The 14544-nt window shown below is 39.7% G+C and overlaps 1 protein-coding gene across 1 annotated transcript; it reads left to right on the top strand.

Moving 5' to 3' along the window:
- The first annotated feature begins 10041 nt into the window (after positions 1–10041).
- Positions 10042–12171, top strand: LOC127541712 (mas-related G-protein coupled receptor member X1-like). Its single transcript, XM_051966929.1, has 2 exons — positions 10042–10069; positions 11159–12171. The coding sequence occupies exons 1-2, from the start codon at positions 10042–10044 to the stop codon at positions 12169–12171; spliced, it is 1041 nt and encodes a 346-aa protein (XP_051822889.1).
- Positions 12172–14544: the final 2373 nt, after the last annotated feature.

Below are 14544 nucleotides of genomic sequence, written 5' to 3'. Positions count from 1 at the left end.
GGCTAAGAACAAGAGGCCCAGGGATGAGGCCCAAGAAATAACCCCTTGCTCCAGGCCACCTGCAGCCCCTTCCCACCTCTCTGACAGGAAAAGCACAATTTCCTCTGTCATTATTTTTTTTTAAAATTTTATAATAACTTTATATTGACAGAATCCATGCCAGGGTAATTTTTTTTACAACATTATCCCTTGCATTCGCTTCTGTTCCAATTTTTCCCCTCCCTCCCTCCACCCCCTCCCCTAGATGGCAAGCAGTCCTGTATATGTTAGATATGTTGCCATATATCCTAGATACAATATACGTTTGCAGAACCGAGCAGTTCTCTTGTTACATAGGGAGAATTGGATTCAAAAGGTAAAAACAACTCGGAACGAAAATCCTCTGTCATTCTTAAGGCTTGGGTCCAGAATTTCCATTCTAAGGGATGAGCAAACATTTATTAGGTGTAAGCCAGGCAGGTGGGGATGGCAGAAGGTAGAGCTCCAGGATCTGGAATGGGAACAACTGGGATCTGACCTGAGACACTTGCCAACTCTGTGACCTTGGCCAAATTATTTAACTCTGTTTGCCTCAATTTACTCATCTGCAAAATGAGCTAGAAACAGAAATGACAAAACACTCCATTCGCTGCCAAGTTGACAAAGACTCACATGATTAAAGAACAAAATTATACAAGGAACCAACCTGTATGTTTTACAAATATCTCATTTAATCTTCACAATATTACATGAGAAATAAGTGCTCTCAGGATATCCATTTTCCACTTGAGGAAACTGAGGCAGGAAGAGGTTCAGTGTATGTGGGACTGGATTTGAATTCAGATCTTCTTGATCCAGACCCAGTGCTCTGTGCTCTTTGAAGCCCTCTAGCTTGCTGGAGAGTTTTTTTACCTAGGAAGTGAGGTCCAGGGTTTCACCTGCTACCAGCCCAGAGGAAACATCTACAACAAATGGCCCTTGTCCTAAATAGTACAGGAAGAAGAAATCTATCCTTGAAGGTCTCAGGCCACCCTGTCATTTTGTAAATGAAGTCATGGATTCAGGTCAGTCTTTTCAAGGTTCTAGGAACTATGACCCTGCCCACCTGGTTTCCTCTTAGACTTGATCCACTAGGTTCCTTCAGGCCTCTGGGAACCTATTCCAATTCTATCCTCTGTTCCCTTCCCTTCCCTACCAGGGTTCCTTTCCCTTCCCCCCACCTCTTCCTCTTCCAGCTAAGTCAAATCCTTTTCTTCAGATAATGGGCAAGACTTTTTGTGTCCTCTCTGTCCAGGTCTCTCTGGGTTTCTGTGACTCTTTTCCAATCTCTCTTCACTCTTCATGCCCCAGTTCCTAACGAATGCAGGTGTTGTAGGGGTGATATATGACAGGGCACAAACTAATGAGACCAATACAAGGGAAGGAGATACATCATTTCACACACATAACACACACACCACACAAACATACATTACAACATGTATACCACACAGGAAACACACACACACACACACAGAGAAACACACTGAACAACCATTTCCTGTGTAATATCTCAAGTGTGAAAATCATTCAGCCCCATTTGATTCCTCAAGTGACGATGACCTTTTTTCTTAGTGATTTCAAATTCCATATTGTACTTGGTTCAGACACCAAATGGTGTAAACTCATGGTTCTTCTTAACCTTTATTATTCATGTGATCAATTATGCTGATATTTTTCTTTATGTTAAACCCTTTCAACATTCCTGGTATTACTTCCCCTTAGTCATAATGTACAATGTATATAACGGTTCCTGTTAAAAGGGGAGCACAGGAGCAACGAATTTATTTAGGAATCTGAACACAAAGGGGAATGTTTGACCAAGGGGGAGAGGCTAGCAGAAGGAAGCTGATGGAACAGAGAGAGGCCAGGAAATTGCTCAGCATGAAGTTGTTGCTGCATAAACCGGGTTTCTGAACAGCAGTTTGGTGACAAGTTGTTAAACTTTATTTTACTTTAGTAAAATAATTGTAAGTGACAAAAAGGTTTGTAAACAACTTTGTGTAGCCTGAAAATGAGCCAAGTACTCATAGCATGCACAGTGTGCTCTGCCTTGTACCAATGTAGACACCAGCAAAAAAAGGGAATTTCATCATCCTACCAGAAGTCAAGAAGATCCTCTCAAGGAATTCCTGTCCATATTCTAAAGGGGGCAGATAAAGCTCTTCACTCCCTCAAGTACATCTAGAAGCAGCATCTCCAACACTTTGAATGAATTGTCACAAAATTATACCTGGAATATGGGTGCTGCTATTTTCCCCATGTGTTTCATCTAATTAGAACATGTAAACATGTGACCTCTTCAGGTAAGTTACCAGAGAACCAAAAATTTTTTTAATTTAAAATCAAATCAAATATGTATTTAAATGTCTAGTAACAATACTTCAATGCACATATATTTCTAAAGTCTTATACCAGAATAAGCAAGTTAACAAGTTTAACATGTGCTAGTTTTATAGTAATAATCTATTCAGTTTCAGAATAACGATTCCAATATAAACATACACAGCCCCAAAATTTAAGGTGGCAGAAAAATGACCCTTTCAATTCCATCCATAGGGCTTTAAGAAATTGGTGGACACACGTTCCAATGAGCTTGAGATGAAGAGAGCCATTTATACTCAGAGAGAGGACTGTGGGAACTGAGTGTGGATCAGCACATAGCATTTTCACTCTTTTGGGTGTTGTTTATTTGCATTTTGTTTTCTCTCATTTTTTCTTTCTTTTTTGATCTGATTTTTATTGTGCAGCATGATAATTGTATAAATATGTGTGTGTGTATACATATACATATATTTTTGGATTTAACATATTTTAACATGTTTAATATATATTGGCTTACTTGCCATCTAGGGGAGGGAATGGGGGAAAGGAGAGGGAAATTTGAAACACAAGGTTTTACAGTAGTCAATGTTGAAAAATTATCCATGCATATGCTTTGAAAAATAAAAAGCTTTAATTAAAAAAAGAAATCGGCATGCTTTAAGACCCTGGAGGAAGAAGGTTGGAAAAATTTGGATCCAGGTATCCTGCTACAGCTCTGTGGCCCAGTGACTACCCTATCCCTGTAGGGAATGGAGAGATAAAGAACTTAGAGTAATGTGTGAATCCTTTTTCTTTATTTTCATTATTCCTGTGTTTCCATATGACCTGCATAAGTACAATATGTGCAGGCCTAGATTTACTTAACCCTTTGTTAGTTACAGGCATATTTACTTAACCTCAGTTGGTAACATTTATCAGTGTTTGACATTTATTGATATTTAGTCTATTAGTTGATCACTGTCAGCAGGATTATCTAAAGCCTGGAGGCCTAAGTCAGAAACCTTTCATTCCAATCTCTTGGGACAGCAACAACTAATTAGATACACTTCCATTAATGCTCTCTTACTTGTGGTGTAGTTCCTAGTAACAAAATCTATAAAAGCTGTATATATTCACTAATTCTTGGACGCTCCTACTGTGAGTAGTTTCATTTTCCTTTATCTCTAGCAGCTGGACTGCCCTACCTCTTATGAGATGCTATAATAAACAATCATTCTGCTTTCTTCTTTGAATGATATCTAAGTAGTCATTTTGGGTAGGGGTCTTCCCCATCCCACACATCACCATTTGTAGCTAAGGTTTAGGTTTTCAGCCTAATTTTACTAATTCTCTTAGAGTTATCAAAAATGTAATTTTGTAACAATTTGTATCAACAACACAAAAAGTTTTGATCAAATTTTCCACTTAGATTCACCCATTTAGAGTGATATTTTGTTTAGTCTCTAGTATGCAGAAGAGCCAACTAAAGTTCTATTTCTCTGGACTTTTTGCCAAAGGGTAACTTCAGGAAGAAAAAATGAAAATGAATTTAGCAATACCGATACTTCCTTTTGATGCAATATAGCTTCTGGGGGAGACATCAATAATTTTAATGTCCCCTAACTTTAGGGGGGCTTCTCTTCTAACAATCTGTCAATGACTCTAAATCTTCTGGCTCTGGAATCAATCCTGAGGCCCTGAGATCAAAGAATGCTATTGTTCTAATAATTTTATCTGTCAATGATTCCAAAATCTTCTGGCTTTAAGATATTCCTAGATCTTCTGATCAGTGATAATCAAATTCTTGAGATCATTTGGTTCTACCTCTAGGGCACTAAGTTAGCATATCAATAATATGATTAATTTTATAAATTTGTCTCCTTGCTTCTCCTGAAATTTAGACTGCTTCAATTGGCATTTACAATAAACTTTGTCCTTTGACCTGGAAATGGGTTCAAGCCTGCAAATTCTTTTGAGATACCTCACAACACGATTTGGTCTATGAACCTAACCTTTTGGGGTCCCTTTCAAACCTCACCAATTTGTTCTAAACTACTCTTGGGAGACTGTTCAATAAAATTCCATAATTCCCTAAGTAATTAAAGGTCATGTGCTTGCAGGTCAGTGTCCCTCCTAGAAGTTAAAGTCCCTAGAGAACACTGAGGGCTTAAAAATTTTCAGTTTTGTCTTGTCTGGTAGATCCCTAAGTATTTTATTTTGTCTGCAGACTATTAAATAGAATTTCTCATTCTATCTCTTGCTGGTGGGCTTTGTCAGTAATACATAGAAATGCTGGTGATTTGTGTGGGTTTAGTTTATATCCTGCAATTTTGCTAAAGCTGTTAATTGTTTTCACTAAATTTTTGGATGATTTTCTAGGATTCTCTAAGTAAATCATCATATCAGCTACAAAGCATGATAGGTTTATTTCCTTATTGCCTATTCTAATAGTGGTAATTTCTTTTTCTTTTCTTATTGCTAAAGCCAATATTTCTAGTGCAATGTTGAATAATAGTGGTGATAATGGACATCCTCGTATCATCCCCTGATCTAATTAGGAATGCATCCAGCTTCTCTCCATTACAAATAATGCTTGCTGCTCTGCTTTTAGATAGATATTGCTCATTATTTTAAAGAAAGTTCCCTTTATCCCTATGTTCCCTACTGTTTTTAATAGGAATGCGTGCTATATTTTGTCAAAATCTTTTTCTGCATCTATTGAGATTATCATATAATTTCTTTCAGTTTTGTTATTGATATGGTTGATTATATTAATAGTTTTCCTGATACTGAACCAACTTTGCATTCCTGGTATAAATCCCACTTGGTTTAGTGTATTATCCTGCTGATAAGTTGCTGCAATTTCTTTGCTAATATTTTATTTAAAATTTTTGCATCATGCTCTCACTCTTGAAGGTGGAGATGGGAGTAAATAGCCCTAATACCCATCTCTGTCTCTGTGTCTCCAGGGCATCTTAGAGGAGCAGGTTTTGTGGGGCTGGGATTACCTCCCATGGCTGTGTCCCCCACTCCCAGCAATGAGAATATGTTAATGACAGTGCCATTGAGAGAGGAGCAAATGGGAGTGTGGCTGGAAAATTTTGTGGATATAACTGGACGTAGATCCCCTTTCTGCTCATTGCCCTGCTTGGACTGGAACAGTGTGTGGCTCCAGGGTTTTCACATTCAGAGGAACCCCTTCTAGATCTACATCCTCAATCTGGTGGGAGTTGATGCCTTCTTGCCTTACTGCTCCCTTCTGATCTCCATCACTAGATTTATTGGATATTTGCGTGACTGTTGAAAGTTTGAAATCATGCTCTACTTCAGATACCTATTGTACAATATGGGCCAGAGTCTCCTGGCCGTGATCAGCACCAAGCGCTGTCCACCTGTGCTCCTCCCCATCTAGTAGCTATGTCACAACCCCAAGCACAAGTCTGCAGAGGAGTGGGCTCTAGGCTCTGGATGGGATGATGGAAGTCACAGAGTTTGTCGCTCAGAATTATGTGTCTCCTGGCCGTGCCTGCGACAAGTTCTTCATTATCTATTTCCTGTGGTTCCTCCCTCCTTACCTGCATCCTGTGCATGTCCAGCCTGACTCTGCTGCTGAGGGTCCAGTGCAATTCCTGGCACTGGCATGCTTTCAGGCTCTAGCTTCTGACTCTGTTTACCAGCTTCTTGCTCCTGCTCTGTGTGTGTATATACATATATATATATATATATATATATGTACGTGTGTGTGCGCGCGCGCATGTATAATATGCTCATGCATAACTGGCTCACTTCTCACCTGCCTTGTATGAACACCTGCATGAACCCCTTCATTTACTTCCTTTGCATCCTTTGTCTAATCATCCCCATACAATTATGAGAAATTAAAAGACTTTAATTTACACGGAAATATATAGTAACAGATATGAAGGTGAAATAGTTCATTAGCTGTATATAGAGAGAAGTAGAGAAAGAGTTAAAATTCTAAGTCAAATGCATAAAGATTCTTCCACATAGGTACTCTTCAGTAGTGACTAGATCACAAGAGTAATAGTATCCAGGCACAGTCATGCAGATTTAAAGAAAGGCTGAGCATTTGCCATGGGAAAAAAAAAGCTCCTTGTTTTACAGTTTAAGAAAGTCTCAGACACTTAACGCATCCTAGCTATGTGACACTGGACAAATCACTTAACCCCAATTACCTCAGGAAAAAAAAGGCAAACAAGTTTGAATATTTTCATTGGACTAAATGAGGGTCAAATGCTTTTATGCTGAAATTTGGGAGAAATTATACTCTTCTTTAAGAGTCTACTCTTACCAAAGAATTTTTGAGGGGGAAAAAAAGAAAGCCAAGCTTAGAGATCCCATGTTCATTAAAGTGATAATGGAAAGGAAGATAGGAGGAGAAGAGAAAAAAAATATGGCATTGGGGCATCATAGATGAAGATTATCCAAATATAGGATAAAGAAAGGTCAATAATCTGCCTTGAAAGGGGGGTATCAGAGGCACACACAATCTCAGGAACAAAAAGCTATGGTCAAGAGATGTTTGATCTGATGTTGCTTTGAGATACAAATCCTAACAAGACACTAGAACCAAAGTACAGCCACATATCAAATCTCCTAATGTCTGATTAGTCCTGATCTTAGATTACTTTGATTTTACTTTTTTATTCACTCTGTGAAAGTGGGTATAATATGTTAGTTCCATACATATTCACCACTTAAAAAGTCAGTGATTGAAAAATACTCATTTCCAGAACTGTGCAAGTACCACAAGAAAGATACTATTCTGAACCTCCCAATGCGACATCATCTGCCCAGCCTCATATATGCTACGCATTCTTATCCTTGTTAACCCCACTTTGAGTCCTCATGCACAGCTATATATTCCTTCCTAACACCTAGAATAGGGATGGTCATGTATGATTTGGAGTAAACTGGAACAGCAGTTATAGTAAGGAATATAGTTCCACCACATCTACAGTAAGGTAAAGCAACTTCGCCTCCAAGAAAGAGAACATAAAGAAAAGGGAGGGTGGGTGACTAAATGATCATCATCATCATCACCAGTATTATTAACACTGACCATCATATATTATTACTTTAATTGGCATTTCTATAGTACTTAAAAATGATAGAAGTACCTTACCAAAAGTTACACCTCCACTATCTCATTTGAGCATCATAACACCTCAAATCCCAGTATATTTCAGTTGCCAAAATGTAAGTTTCAGGTTCCCAAAACAAAACCCTATAATAGTTTCAAAGAGAATTATATGGATGACCTTTCTCTACAGTCCTGATGGCATCAACAGTCAGTCAGGAAGTTAGTAACCATTTATTAAGTACCTTCTGTGTGCCAGGCACTTTGCTAAGCTGTGGGAGTTAAAAAAAAAAAAAAAAAACAAAGATTAACCGTGGTTAAATGGTACTATCTGGATTAGAATCTAGGAAAGGATACTGAGAAGGAACAGTCAGATGTGAAAGAGTGCAACAAGGAGAGGTTATTCAAAAATTTAGGGAGGCAAGAATATCAAAGAGAATAAGAATTAAGAAAAGATTACTAGATTTGGAAATAAGAGCTCATGGAGGCCATTCAGGACAATTCCAATAGACTTGGGATCGAGAGAGCCATCTGCATCCGACAAGACTGAGAGGACTAAAACGTGGATCATAACCGAATATTTTTACCATTTTATTGTTGTTTGCTTGCTTTTTTAAACTTCTAATTTTTTCCTCTTTTTGATCTGATTTTTCTTGTGCCACATTATAAATGTGGAAATTCATATAGAAGAATGGCATATATTTAACATATATTGGATTACTTGCTGTCAAAGGGAGGAAAAAGGGGGAACAGAGGGAGAAAAATTGGAAGACAAGGTTTTGCAAGAAAGAAAGTTGAAAACTATCTTTGCCTATATTTTGAAGATATAAAGTGTTATGGGAGCCACCTGCTTGTGGCTGCTGGGGATCTAATTCTGACCAGCAGAACAGATCCTTTCATGTAGAGGATGATAAGGATACAAGGAGACTGAGAGGCAGTTCATTCTGTGACCTCTCCCTTCTTCCCTCTTGCCTCCAATTTATTTCATTCTCAAATTCACAAGCCACATCTGCATCAGTAAAGGCTGTTTTGCAATTCCTTCAAGTGGGTTATATTCACAGATGTGGAGGCCCTTGGAGAATCCACCTGTCCCTTCAAACTTAGGCATGATCCTTAATGATAAAGCTATTTTTTAGAAAAATAAGAAATTATAAAAATGAGTAATTATAAAAAGGCACATTATATTGTATGCTTATTTGTGTATATTACTATATGCTCTTGTAGATATATGTATATTGTATTATGTATTTTGTGAATGAAGAAGTGTACACATATATATATGTTTATATGTCTATATCTGTCTTCATAACAGTATGTAAATTTTTCCTTATTTCAACCTTGAAAGCCATGGTTCCAGCCACTCAAAACTTCATTCCGATACTGGCTTGTAGCTTGAAAAAATCTGAGCCTCTTCAATATCTATAAAACTCTGCCAACAAGAGAATACACAATTTGTTTTCAGAACAGTTTTGTAAAAGGTAGAAAAGGACTTAATGTACCATGTGAACAACAGGGAATTTTTTTTCTCTCAAGTTGTAACTACCATGACTGATAAATATGCAAAGATAATGGAAAAGACCAGTTAATAGAGGATAATGGGCCATATTAATCTAACAGTAATTCCTCTTAAGTCCTATTGTAGAAGTTGGTGTTTACAGAGAATCAAAGTCTTGTCCAGAGCAACACCATTTAGGAAGCTTTATCTGCACTTGAAGACTTTAGGGAATTGGTGACCTGAGGTCAGTGTTTGGAAAATCTCCACCTTTACAATATGAAAGCAAATAGAATGTCTTTTAGACTAGTAAGTGTAACAAGGAGAAGGGGAGGGGACAGTATATAATGGAAAGAGAGGAACTCTCCTGAATCTTGCTTCTATCTCCACTCTCATATCCCAGTGAGAAGGACAGATACGTGCCTCAACAGAAGAACCAGGGACAGGAATCTGAGGAGGAAAAAGGGAAGTTCAAAGACTGTACCCTTTCTTCATCGTTATTTGTCATCCTCGAATCTACTAAAGATTTTGGTGAGTTTAACCCTTTAAAAATTTGTGTTTAATCTTTTATAACTTTGTGTATTTCCACCAATGTGCACAGCTAGAAAATCTTAGCCTGGGAAGTGGGGAGCAGCAGAAATTTCGGCTTCTGTATTCTGATGTTTTCTTTTTCCCTTGGAGGGCAAGAGCAACACCCAACCTTGAAACTCTGTAATATGTCCCCAGCTGGAAGAGAGAACAAGTTTGGAGTGCTTAAGAAGTCTCTGAACAATGGTGTGAAAGACCATGTTCCCAATCCTCCAAATGCAGGGTATGAGTGAATCCCACATCTCCTTAATTTTTTTTCTTATTCTTGGTCTGAATTAACTGATCTGTCCTTTCCCAGACATTTGGCCCTAAATCTCATCATTTGTCCATAAAGAGAAACTGAAGCCATAGCAATCAACAATCCCAGACATCTATTGTTAGGTATGTTCTGTGCTGATCAATTATCTGGTTTGGCATAAGGGGAGCACCTGGGGCTGCATCCTGCTCCCCTCTGCCTCCTCTCAATAGAATATCAGCTACTTCAGGATAGGGACAATTTCATTGTCTTTGTATTTCAATGCTAAGCTCAGTGGTAAAAATGAGTCTGGGCCCAGAATCTCCAAGAGGTAAGTACTGAGCAAATGTTTACTGCAGTGTGATAAAGAAAATTAGTGAAGAAACTGTTTCATTTCCTTTTTCCTTTCTAGGAGTGGTTGACTAAGGATGTGAAGCATGTAGGATTTAGCTCATATGATGGTTAGTTGTGGTGATTTGGAAATTTAAAATATCCAAACTGCAATAAGATAGGGAAAAGCTCTGAGCCAATGGCAGTTTATTAAAGGGTCTGTGGTCCCCTCAGATCTTACTCCTGGGAAATAGGTGCAAATATATTTTATTCCTTTTCTACATATAAGAACTCATTCAATTCTCTAATTTCCTGCCATTAAAATATTTTCAGTCCAATCAATTTTGATTTATAATGATTAGTGACAATACCCAAACCTCATTGCAAATGTTTCCATTATTTTTTGTTGCTTATATATTTAAAAAAAATTCATGGTAACTCTCCCACTTTCCCATTACTGCTTCCTTGTTTCTTTCAGTTACCCAAAGAAATCCCAGAACAAAGCCAGAGTTAAGAGATAATCCTTTCTCTATCAATCAATTAATCAGGATGTATTTTATGAAACAATTCTTTTAGAATCTTATCAAAAGATGTAATTGGGGAACAAAATTGCTTTAGTCAAATTTGCCAAGTGGATTCACCCATTGAAAGGGCTGTTTTGGTTCAATCTCTAGTATATAGAAGAGCTGCCTAAATTTCCATATCTCTAGACTTTTTGCCTAAGTGTAACCACAGGAAGAAAACATGAAAATGATGGAGAGTTTAGCAATGTTCTAAGCTGATCTTGAGAGATTGATCAATAAAACTCCATATGCCTCATCTATCAACAATGTCCTTTGGAAACTGATTTAATAACCTACAAGGGGCTGGTTTCTGAATGAGTAAATAGGAATGAAAAAGTCTTCATCCTAATTGGATAATTGGTTACCAAGATGAGTGAAATAGCCCTTTCTCTCACTAGTAAGTGAGACTAGAATATTATTCATTGCTTACCCTTGACCTACAATTCTGGGGGAGGAGAGGCTCTAACTCTTGAAGGTGGAGATGGGAGTAAGCCCTTTTCTGTCTCTGCATCCCTAGGGCGTCTGAGAGGAACAAGGCTTTCTGGGGCTGGGACCCCCCATCATGGCTGTGTCCCCTACACCCCAGCAACGGGAATATGGTAATGGCAGTGCTACGGAGGGAAGGCTAAATGAGAGTGAGGTTTCTGGAACACCTGGAGGATTTCATTTTTCTGAACATGTTCTGGACGTTTGGATGCACGTGTTCTCGCTGCTTGTTGCCTCCCTTGGGCTGCTGGGGAACGGCACGGTCCTGTGGCTCCTGGGCTTCCGCATTCAGAGGACCCCCTTCTCTGTCTACATCCTCAACCTGGCGGGGGCCGACACCCTCTTCCTCTGCTGCTCCTTGCTGTTGTCCTTAATGAACCTTCTTACCTGTGTTTATCCTATAACGTACAACGTAGTGGCCTACCTCCAATACATGTTCTACATTGCGAGCCTGAACCTCCTGTCCGCGATCACCACTGAGCGCTGTCTCTCCGTGCTCTTCCCCATCTGGTACCAATGTCTCCGCTCCAAGCACATGTCGGCCAAGGTCTGCTCTGGGATCTGGGCTCTGGCCGGCATGACAGAAGTCATAGAGTTTGTCACTCGGAATTATGTGTTTCCTCACTCCTTCTGTCCCAACTTCTTCATCATCCACTTCCTGTGGTTTCTCCTCCTCACCTGTGTGATGTGCGTGTCCAGCCTGACTCTGCTGCTGAGGGTCCAATGCAGCTCCCGGCGCCGGCGGCTCCCCAGGCTCTACCTCCTGGTCATGCTCACAGTCCTTGTGTTCCTGCTCTTCGGCCTGCCACTGGGGCTCCAAGATTTCATAAATGATCGCTTCAAAATAGATTTCATGCCTTTTAGCCTCTTTCAGTCCCTGGCTTGCGTGAACAGCTGCATGAACCCCTTCATTTATTTCTTTGTGGGCAAACAAGGGCATAAAGGGAGGGAGTCTCTCAGGCTGGTCCTGCAGAGAGCCCTGGGGGAGGAGCAGGAGGTGGGAGGTGGGATGAGGGACATCCCCCACACCAACACCCAGGAGACCTCATCATGAGGCTAGAGGCCCAAGAAATAAGTCCCTGCTCCAGGCCACCTGCAGCCCTTCCCACCTCCCTGCCAGGAAAATCACAATTCCCTCTGTCATTCTTTAGGTTTGTGTCCAGAGTTTCCATTCTAAGGGATGAGCAAACATTTATTAAGTGTAAGCCAGGCAGGTGGGGATGGCAGAAGGTAGAGCTCCAGGATCTGGAATGGAAACAACTGGGATCTGGCCTGAGACACTTGCCAACTCTGTGACCCTGACCAAATCACTTAACTCTGTTTGCCTCAATTTGCTCATCTGAAAAATGAGCTAGAGACAGAAATGGCAAAACACTCCATTCTCTGCCAAGAAAACTCCAGATGAGTCACTCATATGACTGAAGAACAAACTTACCAGAAAAAATACCAGGAAACCTCTTGTGTGCTTTACAAATATCTCATTTAATCCTCACAATATACCTGAGAGGTAAGTGCTCTCAGGATATTCATTTTACACTTGAGGAAACTGAGGCAGGAAGAGATTCAGTGTATGTGAGACTAGACTGGAATTCAGAGCTTCTTGACCCAGGCCCTGTGCTCTGTGCTTTTTGAAGCCCTCTAGCTTGCTGGAGGCGTCTTTACCTAGGAAGTGCGGTCCAGGGTCTCATATGCCATCAGCCCAGAGGAAACTTCTACAAGAAATGACCCTTGTCCTAAACAGTACAGGAAGAAGGAATCCATCCTTGGTGGACAGGCCACCCTGTCATTTTGTAAGTGAAGGCATGGATTCAGGTCAGACTCTTCATGATTCTAGGAACTATGACTGCAAACCTTGTCTCCTCTCAGATTTGATCCACTAAGTTCCTTCAGGCCTCTGGGTTCCTACCCCAACTCTGTGCTCTGCCAGGAAAAGAGATTTCAGCTTAGCCATGTCCCCCTCCCTTCCCTGCCAGGGCTCTTTCCCTTCTCCCCATCCTTTCCTCTCCAGCTGAGCCAAATCCTTTTCTCTAGATAAAGGGCAAGGCTGGAGCTCAGCATCCCTTCTTGTGTCCTCTCTGTCCAGGTCTCTCTGAGTTTCTCTGACTCTATTCCAATCTCTCTGCACTCTTCATGCCCCAGTTTCTGATGAATGCAGGTGTTGTAGGGGTGATATATGACAGGGCACAACCTAATGAGATCAATACAAGGGAAGGAGACACATCATTTCACACCCATACATAGCACCCACACCACACAAACATATCGCACAACATGCATACAACACAGGAAATACACACACACACACACACACACACACACACATATACTGAAGAACCATTTCCTGTGTAATATCTCAATTCAGAAAATCATTCAGCCCCATTTGATTCCTCAAGTGACAAGGACCTTACTTCTTCCTCAGTGGTTTCCAGTTCCATATTATACTTGGTTCAGACACCAAATGGTGTAAACTCATGGTTCTTCTTAACCTTTATTATTCATGTGATCAATTATGCTGATATTTTTCTTTATGTTAAACCAATTCAACATTTCTGGTATAACTTCCCCTCAGTCATAATGTACAGTCATAATATAACAGTTCCTGTTAAGAGGGGAGCAAAGGAGCACCGAATTTAATTGGAAATCTGAACACAAAGGGGAGTGTTTGACCAAGGGGGAGAGGCTAGCAGAAGGATGCTGATGGAACAGAGAGGGGCCAGGAAATTTCTCAGCATGATGTTGTTGCTGAATAAAAGGGGTTTCTGAAAAGCAGTTTGGTGAAAAGTTGTTAAACATTTTACCTCAGTAAAATAATTGTAAGTAACAAAAGTTTTGTAATCAACTTTGTATAGCTTGAAAATGAGTCAAGTACTCATAGCATGCACAGTGTGCTCTGCCTTGTACCAATGTAGACACCAGCAAAAAAAGGGAATTTCATCATCCTACCAGAAGTCAAGAAGACCCTCTCAAGGAATCCCTGTCCATATTCTAAAAGAGGCAGATAAAGCTCTTCACTCTCTCAAGGACATCTAGAAGCAGCCTCTCCAAACTTTTGAATGAATTGTCACAAAATTATACCTGGAATGTGGGTGCTACTATTTTCCCCATGTGTTTCATCTAATTAGAAGATGTAAACATGTGACTTCTTTAGATAAGTTACCAGAGAACCAAAAAAAATTTTAACTTAAAATCAAATCAAATATGGATTAAAATTTCTAGTAATAATACTTCAATGCACATATATTTCTAAAGTCTTATATACTAGAATAAACAAGTTCACAAGTTTAGCATGCAGTAGTTAATAGTAATGATCTTATTCAATTTCAAAACAATGATTCCAATTTAAACATAAATACAGCCTCAAAGTTTAAGGTGACAGAAACCTGCCCTTTCCAGTCCATCCACAGGGCTTAAAGAAATTGGTAGACAG

This window comes from Antechinus flavipes, chromosome 6 (assembly GCF_016432865.1).
Source record: "Antechinus flavipes isolate AdamAnt ecotype Samford, QLD, Australia chromosome 6, AdamAnt_v2, whole genome shotgun sequence".
Lineage (NCBI taxonomy): Eukaryota > Metazoa > Chordata > Mammalia > Dasyuromorphia > Dasyuridae > Antechinus > Antechinus flavipes.
The sequence above is the reverse complement of the archived record's forward strand: the minus strand, read 5'-3'. Positions and strand labels throughout refer to the sequence as shown.